This window comes from Pungitius pungitius, chromosome 11 (genome assembly GCF_949316345.1).
Source record: "Pungitius pungitius chromosome 11, fPunPun2.1, whole genome shotgun sequence".
Lineage (NCBI taxonomy): Eukaryota > Metazoa > Chordata > Actinopteri > Perciformes > Gasterosteidae > Pungitius > Pungitius pungitius.
Genome location: NC_084910.1, coordinates 5,025,152 through 5,039,757, shown reverse-complemented (window position 1 = coordinate 5,039,757; position 14,606 = coordinate 5,025,152). Strand labels below are relative to the sequence as shown.

Genomic DNA, 14,606 nt, shown 5'->3' with positions numbered 1-14,606 from the left:
ATAAAGGAATACATTTTAAAATACATACTATACGATTTTCGAAGAAATGCACAGACGGTACCTTAGATAATCCTGGAGTGCTGGTGGACCAAACCTTCCTCAAAGTGTGATTGATTAAATAGGAACAGGCACAGTTTATTTTAAGAACTTGTCTCCAGAAATAGTATTAAATTGTCTGGAAGTTTTAGTTGTTTATCTGATGATATTGTGTTTTTTTGATGGTTGTTGGCATCTCATTGTCACAGTAAGCTACATGAACCCCTTCCTTCAATAGCCTGAAATTGTCATACGTGGTGCAATAGAAACAGTTTTGACATCTTATGGAATCATATTGTAGCATTTTGAACTGATTCTGACCCTAATAAACAGTCCCAGAGAATTTAGTCCATCTTAACATTGTCATTTGGTAAAATAGAAGAAGCTCCTGGTGACTGAACTCTTGTAGGTTGAATGACCTTACGTTTTTACCTCCTCTGAACTTTATTTCTTCGTATTTCAAATTGAACATATCGTTAGGCTTCTTCTCCCCTGTGGGTGAAAGAGTCGGCCAAGAGGCAGCCCTCTGGATTAGGTTAAGTATCAGCTGTCTAGACCTTCCTGCACACCACAGACAGCCAGAACAAAAGGCCGGCTGCAGACAATGGACAAATACACACACAGACACGCAGCACTTTGACTGTGTCTGGCGCTGTGGGATGTTCCTCAAAAGCATATCCAGGAATGTGTAGCTCGAAGAGCAGAGAGTCTGAATCCAATCCATATATCTAAAATGTGCACATCTTGACATCTTGATTACAGCTTCCAACAAACGAAGTTTAAAATTAAACTAATGTTCAAATTTCTCGGGGAGTGGCTGTTTTTTATGAATATGTTCATACGTACTTAATGATATTTTAGTGTATAGTGAATTGTGTGAGGAGATCTTCTTCTTCAGAATAAAAACTTTTATGCCACTTTCACTCCAACAGCCTAATTGACCACAAAAAAAACACACACACTGTTTTCCTCATCCCTGTGTGGAACGTGTTCCAGTGTTGAATAAATCGTACACATGTACATGTGCAGAACAAAAACGTGTGATCCAGCATGGTTCAGGCTTTTCTTCAACCATCGGGTAATCTGGCTCCTAACGTTGCAGAGTCATGCCACAAAGGAGCACATTTGTATCTTTTCCTGGTCTTTTGGCAGGTCAGGTTGCCTGGGTTTTCATTGTAATGCAATGGGGACCCAGATTCTTGGCCGGTGTTAACTAGTTTAGCGTTTTTGAGCAGAGATTTAAAACATCCTTTGTGGACAAATGGATTGTGTAGGAATCTTTAGCTGGAGCATTGTCCTCTGCCATTGCCACTTTCTGCGCATCGTCGGCCAATTTTGAAACAGTGTTGTGAATGGCAAGCGAGACGAGGCCAACAAGGACTCACTGTTCCCTTTTGCTCCTGCAGAAATGTAATTTTGTCTCTCTCCCAAAAAGAAAGAAGCAAAAGGCCTCTTATGTGACAGCAGCCGGGGAACCGCTCATCACAGGCCAGGAAAATGGACTGACCAGGTGCCAAAAGGCAGAATTGCCCCCCCCATCATGGTCGGGCCGGCCCTGGCACCTGTAAACATATGTCTCAAGAAGCACTAAGAGGAGTTATTTAAAAGTCCTCCTCTCCAGCCAGTTATCGTGTTACCTCACTGGGAATAATACTTCTGCTTGTGGCCCCTGACTGACAGGAGCTGCTGCTGGTCCACTCGTCTACAGTTCAATAACTCAGCAGCATTTTGGGTCTCTATTGGTTTTTTCGTTTGCAGATGTAAAACACTAAAATCAGTAAGCACCCCAAAACCTTTACTAACTAGCTCATCAAGTGGAATCCATTGTGTGTTTTAGACTGACATCCTAAAAGCTACAAAGCACCAGCCTCTGCTAACGGAGCAGTGTTCCTGGCTCCAACTCTTTGGACACAGAGGTCATTTGATAACACAGCTCCCAGAACTAAAAATAGATTGGTAGATTTCTGGGTTTTTTGTTTTGACCTCGACCCTTGGAACTGGTTTCATTAACCTCTTTTTTGAACACATTAAACACACGTGGACGGAAACCTAACCCTAACCTTTTGTAACAGAAGTTTTTTTTTTATTCAAATAATGATTTCTGCAATACTACCCATTATTTCAACATAGATGTCCTAAGAACAACAACGCATAGAGCACTGAAGTATCGTCTGAGTAAATAACCAAAAATACAAATATTCTTTAATACAAATCTATTAATATCATTCTGCTTATGTGACATTCATCTTCTAGATGTATACAATTAAACTTCAAAAATTCTGTTTAAGTGCTGACAATGTGAATTGCAGGCCAGACGATAAAAGAAGAAAGGTTCATAGATCTGTTGTTTGGGTTGAAAATATATTCAATAATCTGCATTGGCTAAGCAGGAACAGAAGATAAGTGTAAATGAGGAACCTAACCTTCTCTCTGTATCATTCTTCATTTCACATTATCTTTTCTATTTATTTTGGTATGAAAGCTCTCACTTTTATTTTTCAGTTGTTATGGCTATTTTAACAGCTTATTTCTATACAGAAATATTTGACAAATGTTTGTCATGTTCTGGAGTTACCTTTATGATGTACATACCAATATCTGCCCAGCTGCAGGCTTGGTAGCGTGGCCTTCTGGCACTGATTGGGATCTCATTGTGAAAGGTAAACCCTGCCATCTGCTGGTGTGGAACGACAATGGCTTTTATCGGGTTAGGCTGTGGGTTAAAAACACTACAACCAAAGATGCAGGCTGCAAGTCCCTTTGATTTAGGTTTACGTTCAAATGTGTAATCTCGCCCAACTTCTTTGACTTTTTTCCCTTTTTCTTAACAAACTGAATAAGTGAGGGTGTTCATGAAAAGGTTTGTTGCAGCTACTAAAAAGACCCTAATAAATACTAAACTTATTCTGGATGATCACTTTATTAGAGCATGTCACCTGTTTCACACCCCATCATTAAAAATAGTTTTTTCCTCCTGAGTAGCATAAAAGGAGAACATCTACATCCTCAGCTGTTCCTTTTGCATTCAGGTCAAGGGCCAAGAACAGCCCCTCAAAGTAGACCTATTCTTTTGTCACTTTTACACAGGCCTAACCTTGAGCTTTTCATTTGTTTTCTGAATCAGGGGAGCATGCTTCTACCACCTGCTGCTTAAATCATTTCCTGGATTTAGGTGATATTAAACACAAACAAAGTATTTAGTGTAAGTGAGCCCAGCTCAAATAGACTTCAGTCTCTCCTCTTTGCAGAGCTCAGACCTGCAGGGGTTCAGTATTAAATATAAAGTGAAAGAATAGAAGCATGAATAGAAGCAAGAATAGAATCCCACATTGTTTGTGTTTCTATTGGCAGAATAATGGTGACAGGGGTGATGGTGGCGCATGGAGTAGTGTGATGTGCTGGGAGCCGCAAGGTTGGTGGCTCAAATCCTGGCTGCTCCATGTGCCGTGTTGAAGTGTCCCTGAGCAAGACTCCTAACCCCCAATTCCTCCCCAGGCTAAATATAATGCATGGGTTGCAATGCAATGTAAGTCGCTTTGGATAAAAGTGTCAGCTAAATGACATGTGATGTGTGTCTAGTATATCTAGTATATATTCCTTCACAATGGTAGATATGGTAGATGTTTGAATTTTTTCTGTACTAGTTCATAACAAAACAAAATGTTCCAACATTTCACAAAAAACTCAAGTATTAAAGTTCCATTGTTTAATTTGCTTTGTTTACTTGGGGGCAGCAAAACACAACACAGAAATGCACATCACCTTCTTGGAATTGACACACAGCATTAGCTGCTTCTGGAGTTATGTCTGATAGTTTCAAATGTCCAAAAAAACACAATAATCTATGTGCAGAACAAAATCAGTGAAAAGGATGTGTGATGCAGCATGGTTCAGGCTTTTCTTCAACCATCGGGTAATCTCACTCCTAACGTTGCAGAGTAAGCACATTTGTATCTTTTCCTGGTCTTTTGGCAGGTCGTGTTTAATTTTTTTCTGTACTAGTTCATAACAGAAACACCACAGCTATTCTCGGTTTGCTTCTTTACACAGGTGATCGGGAAATTGTCAATATTTTAACTTAAATGCTATTGTCCTAGCTTTTCTGTTGTTTTAGCAGGTAAAGAGTCCTGACAATAAAGAGTCCCTAACAATACGTCATCCTGTCTTTGGCCGTTGTGGTACAATAACGGACCTAAAAAGAACGGCAGCCAGTGCAAACAAACGCAGATGCATTGGCCGAAACGGTTGAGAACAAAGACGTTGGAGTGTGAAAGTGTAGTATTTTGTGATTACAGTAATCTTGCCTTTCTTCTTGAGGCCAATCCCGTCCACTTTAACACATTTCCTGTTTGTGCTCGGGGTCCAACCAGCGGAGTGGAAGAGAAGAAGCTTGGTAGAGTTAAGATGGCGGCGTGTGGGTGAGGAGGCTGGGATCTAAACTCGAGGGTTTTCGCCATTAAAACGATTCATATGAATCAACATATATACAGTCATCGAAAGAACAACAATTTTCACATCTTTCACACGTCTGTGTGTGACTTTGGATTGACCCCATGACATCTATACACTTCGTGGTTCACCCGTTGCCGGGGACAGAGGATCAGCTCAATGACAGGTATTTTGTTGCGGCCTGTGGAAAATAATAATTTAATTCAGTACTTACGTGCGGGGTATGGTATATACATTTCGATATTGTTATTACAAAAAATGTTGACATTGCCATGCGTATTCACTCGTGTTTAAATAATTTAAATACCCCCCCCCGGGGCCGAAACCAGGCCCGGCTCCCGAACAATCCTCGTTAGCGTACTGCTAGCTAAACAGTCGGTCCAGTGCTAGCTAGATGCTAACCCGTTAACTGGACATCGTACGACTAACGTTAGCCAACACTAGCAGGCTCTCTCCTTGATTCTCTGGAAGGATTGGCTCTCAGTCAAAGTTGAGACAGACAATGCGGGTTGGGGGATGGGGAAAAGAGAGGGAAAGGGTCGCAAAACACAACGTTGTTGAAAAGATGGAAGTTTTTGTGTTCAAATCACGCATGCACTCATTTGACGTATGTCAGTGTTTATTTTGTAGGTGTCTCGTGGATTAAGTGATCAATGAAGTAGCTAACGTCAGCTAACTGATAGCTAGCAGCTAGTGCTAGCAAGCTAATTCGCTGCCACGCTCTTGACAAAGCCAAATATTTGTTCAACGCCAATGTTCTTATTTGGCATAGTACTATTTTCGAAGGTTTGGCGGCACCATTTACCTGCACACACAGTCGGATACCATGATTTCCCAATTGTACATTTTTTGAACATTGCGTACCGAGATAAATATCTAAAATATGCAGTGAAGCACAGTTAGCAACATTGCATTCACAGTAATCCTGTTATCCACTTTAGTAAAAGGTACCAGCCGAGGCTTATAAAGTCTCTATCATCGATTCTGTACTCATCAACGTGCACGTGATATTGCACTTTATTTATTTACTGTTAACCAAATACTTGAAGCATTCTCGGGACCGATAATTCAATTGCAAACAAAATTGTTAGTGGTGACATGCTACTGGCATGCATCACATTGTTTCATGCAGGTTAGTTCGAAACATGTTGAAACTATAGAGATCCTTGGACTGCAGTAGTTGGGGAAAATAATTCGATGAAAAGCATGAGACCTGTTTTTCGGCACAACATGTGGTTTATCCTGAACCTATTTATATCATCCATTGAGATTGAACTGATTAATGAGCTGTTCTACATACACAAATGTTGAGAAATGTTTTTAGAACGACCTTGCACTGGTCATAGGCGCAGTTTGCCAATGCTTTTTACAGGTTAGTGTACTGTCTGGCTCTGTGGAGGGGGGGGGGGCAGCTTTTGGTGCAACTGACAGGCGGGCTCCGTTTCTCTGCTGGTTGTTGAAAAAGTCACCATGTGCTGCAGGGGGGGGGGGGTCCCTCTCTTCCCCATGAAGTAAGCAGTTGTCAAAGCAGATAAGTGCCTCCATCTGAAGGTAAAATGCTGCATGTAAAGCAATGGCTGGCATGAATTTCCGGTCAGATTTCCTCAACCAGGTGCAGTTGGGTTATGCTGAACCTCACCGAGTTCTGCTTTTACATATGCATTTAGCACCGTACAATAACAAATAGCTTTCCCCTGTAGCACAATACATTTTTAATACGTTTTGTTGCTGTCCTTTAGTGAGACTTTGTGTCCTGCCTACAGTGGGGTCATTTGTTTGATGGGTAGTTTTGCAAATGGTTGACCTGGATATTACATTAGTACATTTTTTACCTCCCTGTATTGTTCGTCTTCTTTTCGTCCTTGATATTCAGTTAGGTCATTCCTCAGAACAGATGCCCTCAGTGATCTTATATCTGAGTGTAGTGAGAGTCCACGCAGAGTAAATGGTTTGCAAGTATAAATAAAGTATAAATTCAAGATGACTATGATGAACAACTGGGTTGAGGGTTAATTAATGGCTCTTGACACAAATCGCAATACAAAACGTATTGGACCACATGTGTAGTTTAGTATGTTTGGTGAATAGAAATCTTTGATTGTGTAGTTTGCTATATTTTGCTATATAATGTGTGATTTTGGTACAACACTTGCTTTGCATTTTTTAGTGAGACAGTATTACTTTTTTCTTCTTACTCATTTTCTATATGGACAATGCTATACGCTATACCTAAATATGATCCTACCATGGCCTGGATAAGCACTAAACAGTCTGGACTCATCCATATAAAAAAAGATCTTCGGGGGGGGAAACTCCAAATAATTGTTTAATGTATAAAGATGAGGAGCATTGGTGTGAGACACATGTAACCACTGATTATAACATTCTCCTCTAAAACGCTTAATACTTTTAAAACAGCGTTTTATTATCCACTTTTGGATTCTGGATTTGTGGATCCCTGTTGTGACCGGATTGCGGAGACAATATTTGAGACAGTTTTTTAAAGCTAATTAAGGGTCATGGATACTGCAATATCTGCTTCTTTATATATACAAAACCAACAGTGGGGGAAAAATCATTACCCTGAACCATTGACATGCTTGTCAATGACCAGAGGCAAATGCTTCAATTTCCCTAGATTTTGCCAGTGGAATCACACCCACTACTGTGACCTCTGATATCCTGCCATTGGTCACCTGATCAGGGAAGCAAAACAATCCCATCTTTTAAGCCATTTTTGCCCCATGGAATCATTTGATACTTTTGATTAAGCGTTGATGCTATAATCCTAATTTGCCTCATATTTATTTGGAAATTGAGTTATGTTTTTTTAAGTGATATATTCTACATGTCCTGTAGTTCCTGTGGTTTATCAGAACAATTGAAAAGATGCAGACAAGTTGAAAGCAATTTGAGATGCACCTTTTTGGGGGTCCTGCATTTCTGAATAGCATACATCCATCTGTATTACTTGGTCTTTCAATAAAATACACTTTATCTCCTTTTCAGGCTCCGCGAGGTCTCGGAGAAACTCAACAAGTACAGCTATAACAGGCAAGTTTGTGTCTCTGTTGAAACTTTCATAATTTGATAAATTGTTGTAAATATGATTTTCTTAATGCTAATTCTCTATTGTCTCATTTGTCTTTGTCGTCCCTCCCTCCTACCACACTTTTCTAATGCAGTCATCCGCACCTTAGTCTGCTGGAGCAGGCCACCCTAAAACAGTGTGTTGTTGGTCCAAACCATGCCGGATTTCTCCTTGAGGTAATGCTATGAGACATAACATCATCAGCATTAACAAAACCCTTGCTATAGGTTATAGTTCATAATGAATATTTATTGTATTTAAGTATTGTATTGCATTTAGATTCAAACCCAGACAATAATATTGGATGACATCAGCCTTTTAGTTTTGAAAACATTAGCAGAGTTTCCCCCCCAGGTTTACAGTTTGCACATGTGTACGGGCACATATCTGTGTGTGCGCCCATCGGGACGAAAGCAGTAGAGAATTATTTTTATTTTGTAGATCAGGGGTTCCCAATAGGTTCATCGCTATCGACCGCTCCATTGCCAAGGCAGTGCTGGTAGATTGCCTGCCATTAGAAAAACAAATCATGTGGGTCACCACGCAAGCGCGGTTGACCGCGGGAGCTAACGGAAAAATTGGTACTGCTAATAAGCGATTTAATTCAAAAGCAACCATGTCTCTAATCCGTGCAAGGCATCACCTTTGACTGAATTTCATACATTTTGTGTTTGTATTTAGGACACCACCCACCAAATTGCACCTGCGAATCCGTCCGTAGCGGATTTGTCTGGCAATCTTCAATAAGGCTAATCCGTTTTTAACAGTAGTTGGCCTCATTTCGTGTGTTTGAATTTAAGTCAGCACTTTGCGGCATACAAGTTCTCAAGGACGAGTATGGAGTCCAGTGTTTCCCCATACCAACGTTTTCTTCACTTTTACAATTGTCCACTCCCCGCAGTGCACAGCAGGTCCACACACACACACACACACACATATTTACCTGGGTACATGTTTCAAATTCCTATTTGGATCACCTCACCCTCTCAATCTCAAATCTCAAACTTAGTTAATTCTCAAACGTGTGACATTGCAAACCATAAATGCCTCTTTTAGGATGGACGCGTGTGCAGAATCAGCTTCGCTGTCCAGCCCGACCGCCTGGAGCTCAGCAAACCGGATGGCGGCGATGTGTGAGTGAGAGACATCTTTTTAAGATTTGATCGGTTGCTGTTGTATTGCCTCTCGGTCGAGTGTGAGTCTGTTGGGCATGATTTCCATCGTAGAACAATACTCAGGAGCTGTGTGTCTGAGGGGTACTTTGGAGTGGGGGGGGGGGGGATTATGATGCGCAAGTTATTCTCACCTCAGATGCTTTTATCCTTCAGGTTTTATTCCAATCTTCACGACAAGAAATCCTTTCTGAAAGCCAGTTCCTTTTATCGTTTGTACAATTTAATCAAAATACTATGTTATTCTAATTAGCTGCTCGTTATTTGTGTTGGTTCACAATTCCCAATTAAATGAATGTCTCATAATTAGGGATGTGTATCGTTTGGGTTTTATCTGATACTGGTGCTAAACCGGTACTTTTAAAACGATAGTGATACTAAAATAACGATGGAGGTTTTTTTAATGTCAAGGTCGTTCTTTTCTCCAAATTGAACAATAGATTAACTGTTTAAACAATACTGTAAATATAAATAACTTCATTAAACTATGGCTTTTAACTTCAAACTATGAACAATATATTCATTGTTTACAGTATACTCTAGCTGGAAGTGTATCTATTAGTTCAATGGAATTTTGCGGAAGATTAATCATTTAATTTTAGATGCATGCTCATTGTGCAGGAACTAAAGATATGTCACAAGTATTGAAAAGCGTTTTGGTCTGATTGACGCTGCTTGTTTGTCTCGATTTATTGACTTCCTGATGTTGGTACCGGTTCTTGGTACCCAACCCTACTAATGATGGGTGTCAAAACAGAACTAACTCTAACTGCTAAGTATTTATTTCCCAGCAAAACTTATTTTATACCCATTATATTAACAGCACATTAGTTAACAACATTCAAGTAAACTACTTTTGGTCAAAGGCATTCCATAAGAAGATATAAGAAAAGTTGAAGTAGGAGAAAGCTGTTAAAATACCCCAGCAGGGAGTTGCCAATTCCGATTCCCATGGGTGTTGCCAGGCTAGTGTCATGGTTGCCCACCACCCTTTTTCCAATATACCAGTAAAGCGAGAAAATCACTCCTGATACAAAGGGCTGTAATTGAGCAGACCATGGGTGAAATTGGGTTCTGTTAACCCAGTCAATAAATTGCATTCTTTTGTTTTTGGACCTGTGTAGGACCCATGTAGATATGTAACTGATCTTCCATCATTTGTTTCCAGTTCAAAGTTGAGCAGTGGTTCAGGGACAGGAAGGAGCTCCAGGCCAGGCAGGACTAGTGATCCGCCCTGGTTCCTGTCTGGCTCTGACACACTGGGCAGACTGGCAGGCAACACCCTGGGGTAAGTTCTTGAAGAGTTGACCCTGTGAAAGCTTTGTTTGGAGAGCAGAGCTGTATTCCCCCACTCTGTTTGTCGTTCTGAGGAGAGAACCTGAAGGTGCTGTAAAATGTAATAAATTGTCTCCACCAAATGACATACATTGAAGGGTACGGCTGCTTTCATTGGCTCTTATTAATACTCATTTTGATCATTGGTGGTTAAAGTTTAACAGGAATCAAATGACAATTAAAACAGAATTTATACATAATGCTTTCATCATATTGTATCACATGAATTTTATCTGACCACATGGCCTTGCGCTGTATGTGACAGGAGTCGCTGGAGCTCTGGTGTGAACGGAGGCAGCGGAGGAGGCGGAAGTGGAGGTGGAGCTGGGGGAGGCGGAGCCGGGGGTGGCAGTAGTAGTGGTGGTGGCGGCAGTGGCGGCACTGGTGGTGGAGGCGGAGGCGGTGGCACGTCGGGGAGGTCGTCGACGGCAGCGCGTGATTCCCGCAGACAGACCAGGGTGATCCGTACAGGAAGGGACCGTGGTTCGGGCCTGCTGGGTAGTCAGCCTCAACCGGTCATACCAGCTTCGGTCATCCCTGAAGAACTTATCACTCAGGTACCGTGCGTGTATGTGTGTGTTAATGTATATACGTGTGTCTTTTCTTTGGAAGACATAAACAACCAAATGGTTTTATGGCCATTTCTGTGCTGGAACTAATGGTCCAGTTAACGCCAGTTGTACATGCCAATCACAAGTGTCAATCTAAATGTGTTTCTAATACGTAGTGGTCCTTTTTGCTAGGCCCAGGTAGTCCTTCAGGGCAAGTCCAGAAGTGTGATCATTAGGGAACTCCAGCGGACCAACCTTGATGTCAACCTCGCCGTCAACAACCTGCTGAGCCGGGATGATGAAGACGGAGATGATGGAGACGACACAGCCAGCGAGTCCTATCTGCCTGGAGGTTTGTCAAAAATGCTAACAATAACAAAAAGGTTATTTTAAGAAAAATTGTGTTCTGTGTGTGAGCTCTGCATCCTTTTGTTCTTTTGGTCCCATACAGAGGATCTGATGTCCTTGTTGGATGCAGACATTCACTCCGCCCACCCCAGTGTGATTATTGATGCTGATGCAATGTTCTCTGAGGAAATCAGCTACTTTGGCTACCCCTCTTTTAGACGCTCCTCGCTGTCACGCCTGGGATCCTCCAGAGGTAACTTGACAACTCCTCTCTGACTAGTGAAGAAAAAGCAGGTTGTTGGAGAGATTTTCCGCGCCTCCGGTGTCTTTCGTTCTGAGGCTGGAGCTTTGATAGCAAATTTTTCAGTTTTACCACAGATGAAATTTCAACAAGTTGATTAATTGGTTTTTGTACGTTTTTTGTACGGAAATAGCTTGTGAAGGAAATACAAATAAGATTTTCCCCTTTGCTAAATGTATTGAGTAATTTGTTTGGTGTTACTGGCTTTAAATGTTTGGTGTTGTATGCTGCACGGCTGTTTTACATACTGTGATCTCTCTGAGAAAGGCCCGCTAGGTCCCCCATATCGTAACAGGGACCCTTTAAGGCAATCTATTCTAAAACCCTGCCTAGCCCACTTTTAGCCCATATGCATGCTTTCTTTCCGCCCAGCCACTTCCTCTTCTACCTCACAGCTAACATGAGTGTGCAAACTGACTCACTCCCCGGTATAGTTTAAACTCCCCCCTCAATCTTCAGCACAGCAAATTAGGTTCTAAGGAATCCCATCTTTCTCTCGCTCTCTCTCTCCCCTTAAAACTATGTTGATGGGTCTTTCCCAGAGAGTGGCTTACTTCTATCTCGCTGGTGTGACCTTATTGCATACCAGTTCTCCTTCTTCCCTTAGAGCGCGACTCTGAGCTGTTGCGCGAGCGCGAGTCCGTGTTGAGGTTGCGCGAGCGCCGGTGGCTGGATGGGGCCACGTTCGACGCGGAGCGAGGCTCCACCAGCCGCGAGGGCGAGCCCAGCTTGGACAAGAAGAACATTCCGGTCCAGAGCCCTGTCTCCTTGGGAGAGGAGCTCCAGTGGTGGCCTGACAAGGTGGGAGAAGCGCAAGCATAAATGCTTATTTAAGAACAGAGGAATACACACCTTTTACGTTGCATTTGGGTTTTTGACTATTTCCGTTTTCCCTCATGAGATGTTGCTGCGACTTGATTGCTGATTCGCGAGTAGAAAAATGAATTTCTTTGGAGACTGAGACCTTTAATTTTTTCTTTCATAGGATGGTGTGAAGTTTGTGAGCATCGGTGCCATGTTTTCAGAGTTGGTGGCTGTCAGTTCCAAAGGAGAGCTGTATCAGTGGAAGTGGAGCGACCCTGAACCCTACAGGAATGCTCAGGTGGAGAATTCAACCTATGTGAATGGAATGACCTGGAATAAACTGCACAATAACGTCTAACTATTTTTGTAGCCAATTGCAATGTGCCTCTACCTGTTATCGTAGCATGTTGAATTGCAAGAACATGTATTGTATTTCACTTTTCTGTTTGTTCCGTCAGAGTTCTTCCGTTCACCACCCGCGGGTGTCTTTCCTGGGCTTGGCCAATGAGAAGATCACCCTATTGTCTGCCAATAGCATCAGAGCCACTGTAGCCACAGAAACCAACAAGGTAGATTGTTGTCTTGACAACATGTGTGCTTCATTTTTGGTAGCAGCACTAAGTTGTGTAACTATAAGTGACATGTTTCTAAAGTGATTAATCAGTCGTCCTTGTAAATGGTTTATTAACGCGTGTGTGCGTGCGTGCGTTTGTGTGTGTGTTACAGGTGGCAACCTGGGTGGACGACACACTGAGCACAGTGGCTTCTAAGCTGGAGCACAGTGCTCAGGCATTCCCTGAGCTGCAGGGGGAACGTATGGTGTCGCTGCACTGCTGCGCGCTCTACACATGTGCTCAGTTGGAGAGTAGCCTCTACTGGTGGTGAGATGGGAAACGTTTTGAATGACATCACATTGAACAGAATTGTTATTCTATGTTTTTAACAATAACATTGCCTCCCGAATATTGCCATAACATTGTTATCCTGACAGGTGTAGCGGGAGTGTTCATCAAAGTCACACGCAAAACAATAGGTTATTACACTTTTCTTTTTCACACGGTTATTGATGGGGGAACATTCTGCGTTTTTTGTTGAGTGCTTAATTGTGACTTTTACCAGAGGCTACTATATGAATGTCTTTGTTAATTAAAAGTTACACATGTTTTACGTCACAGAAAAGTACCAATGTCTCACTGCTTGTCGTCCGTGTGCAGGGGTGTTGTGCCTTTTAGTCAACGGAAGAAGATGCTTGAAAAGGCCAGAGCCAAGAACAAAAAGCCTAAGTCCAGCGCTGGCATCTCCTCGATACCAAACATCACCGTGGGAACACAGGTAAGTCGTTTGTATATTTAGAATGCTTTTTATAGGTTTGTCTTGAGATGTTTCTTCAACAGTCCAGGTTACATTTGTTTCAAATCCATTTACCCTCCCTCAGGTGTGCTTGAGGAATAACCCCCTCTACCACGCCGGCGCCGTGGCCTTCTCTGTCAATGCTGGGATTCCCAAAGTGGGCGTCCTGTTGGAGTCCGTCTGGAACATGAACGACAGTTGCCGGTTCCAGCTGCGCTCACCAGAGAGCCTCAAGAACATGGAGAAGACCACGAAGACCCAGGAAATCAAGTCGGTAGCATTTTGTAGACAATGCATTTTTGCATATTCTTCCATAATTTAATTTAATTACAATTTTAACCACAACTGGCAGACATAGACTTCAGTCCCTGTGGTAGCAGAAAGTAGAAATTGATCTGTCTCTCAATGCGTAGGACGGAGACCAAGCCAGAGCTGGTGAAGACTGAGATGGGTCCTCCTCCCTCCCCGGCATCTACCTGCAGTGATACCTCCTCCATAGCTAGCAGTGCCTCGCTGCCCTACAGTACGTCAGCTTCTCTCTCTCCCTCTCGACCTCTAGGTCTCACAACAACACTTGTCTCTCAACTTTCCTCTCCATCTTCCAGGCACAGAACCAATTTCTTCCTCACTCTACGCTCTCATTACTCCTTCAACTTTGAAACAGATGGTGCGCAGACTTTTATCAGCACATTTCTTTTTTCCCTGCCTGGTTTCCTGTGTATGGCCAGCTGTTTTTTTTTTTTTCCCCCACTCCTTATTATACGAGCCCTACAGCTCGGATGTCTGTGTTGATATTTCATTTTCCCTAGTACACCTGGTCACCAGAATATTGTTACCGTCCTAGTCGAGTGTATGATGCCGCACTATATTTAATCACTAGATGTGAAAACTAAGTTTTGTGTCTGCTTATCCTGTAATCAAAGCATTAATTGTCAGTATGTCTTGCTGTCGACAGAGCGAAGGCGTTCCACCCCAGCTCCCAAAGAGGAGGAGAAGGTGAACGAGGAGCAGTGGCCGCTCAGAGAGGTGGTGTTTGTGGAGGACGTTAAAAATGTTCCTGTGGGAAAGGTGGGTACATCTGAAATGTGGTGGTGCGTGGACAATCAGTGTTTGCAAATCCAATAATGTCTTAGTAATGCTGGTTATCCCTGATTTTGTTCTGATATTTC

General features: G+C 42.3%; 1 protein-coding gene across 15 annotated transcripts in view; it reads left to right on the top strand.

Moving 5' to 3' along the window:
- Nucleotides 1-4,249: 4,249 nt before the first annotated feature.
- ubr5 (ubiquitin protein ligase E3 component n-recognin 5) overlaps nt 4,250-14,606 on the top strand; it is a 29,391-nt gene continuing 19,034 nt past the window's right edge. For 3 of the 15 annotated variants that reach the window (XM_037453061.2, XM_037453064.2, XM_037453059.2), the window contains exons 1-17: nt 4,251-4,651; nt 7,495-7,539; nt 7,671-7,752; nt 8,633-8,709; nt 9,917-10,036; nt 10,349-10,640; nt 10,827-10,986; nt 11,086-11,235; nt 11,873-12,084; nt 12,269-12,385; nt 12,546-12,656; nt 12,814-12,968; nt 13,079-13,120; nt 13,302-13,419; nt 13,523-13,707; nt 13,851-13,960; nt 14,393-14,505. In XM_037453061.2, coding sequence (XP_037308958.2) covers nt 4,590-4,651; nt 7,495-7,539; nt 7,671-7,752; nt 8,633-8,709; nt 9,917-10,036; nt 10,349-10,640; nt 10,827-10,986; nt 11,086-11,235; nt 11,873-12,084; nt 12,269-12,385; nt 12,546-12,656; nt 12,814-12,968; nt 13,079-13,120; nt 13,302-13,419; nt 13,523-13,707; nt 13,851-13,960; nt 14,393-14,505 — 2,151 coding nt within the window. In that variant the 5' untranslated portion in view covers nt 4,251-4,589. Of the gene's footprint in view, nt 4,652-7,494; nt 7,540-7,670; nt 7,753-8,632; nt 8,710-9,916; nt 10,037-10,348; nt 10,641-10,826; nt 10,987-11,085; nt 11,236-11,872; nt 12,085-12,268; nt 12,386-12,545; nt 12,657-12,813; nt 12,969-13,078; nt 13,121-13,301; nt 13,420-13,522; nt 13,708-13,850; nt 13,961-14,392; nt 14,506-14,606 lie in introns of all 15 variants that reach the window. The other 12 variants (XM_037453072.2, XM_037453060.2, XM_037453065.2 and 9 more) reach the window with 8 other exon arrangements.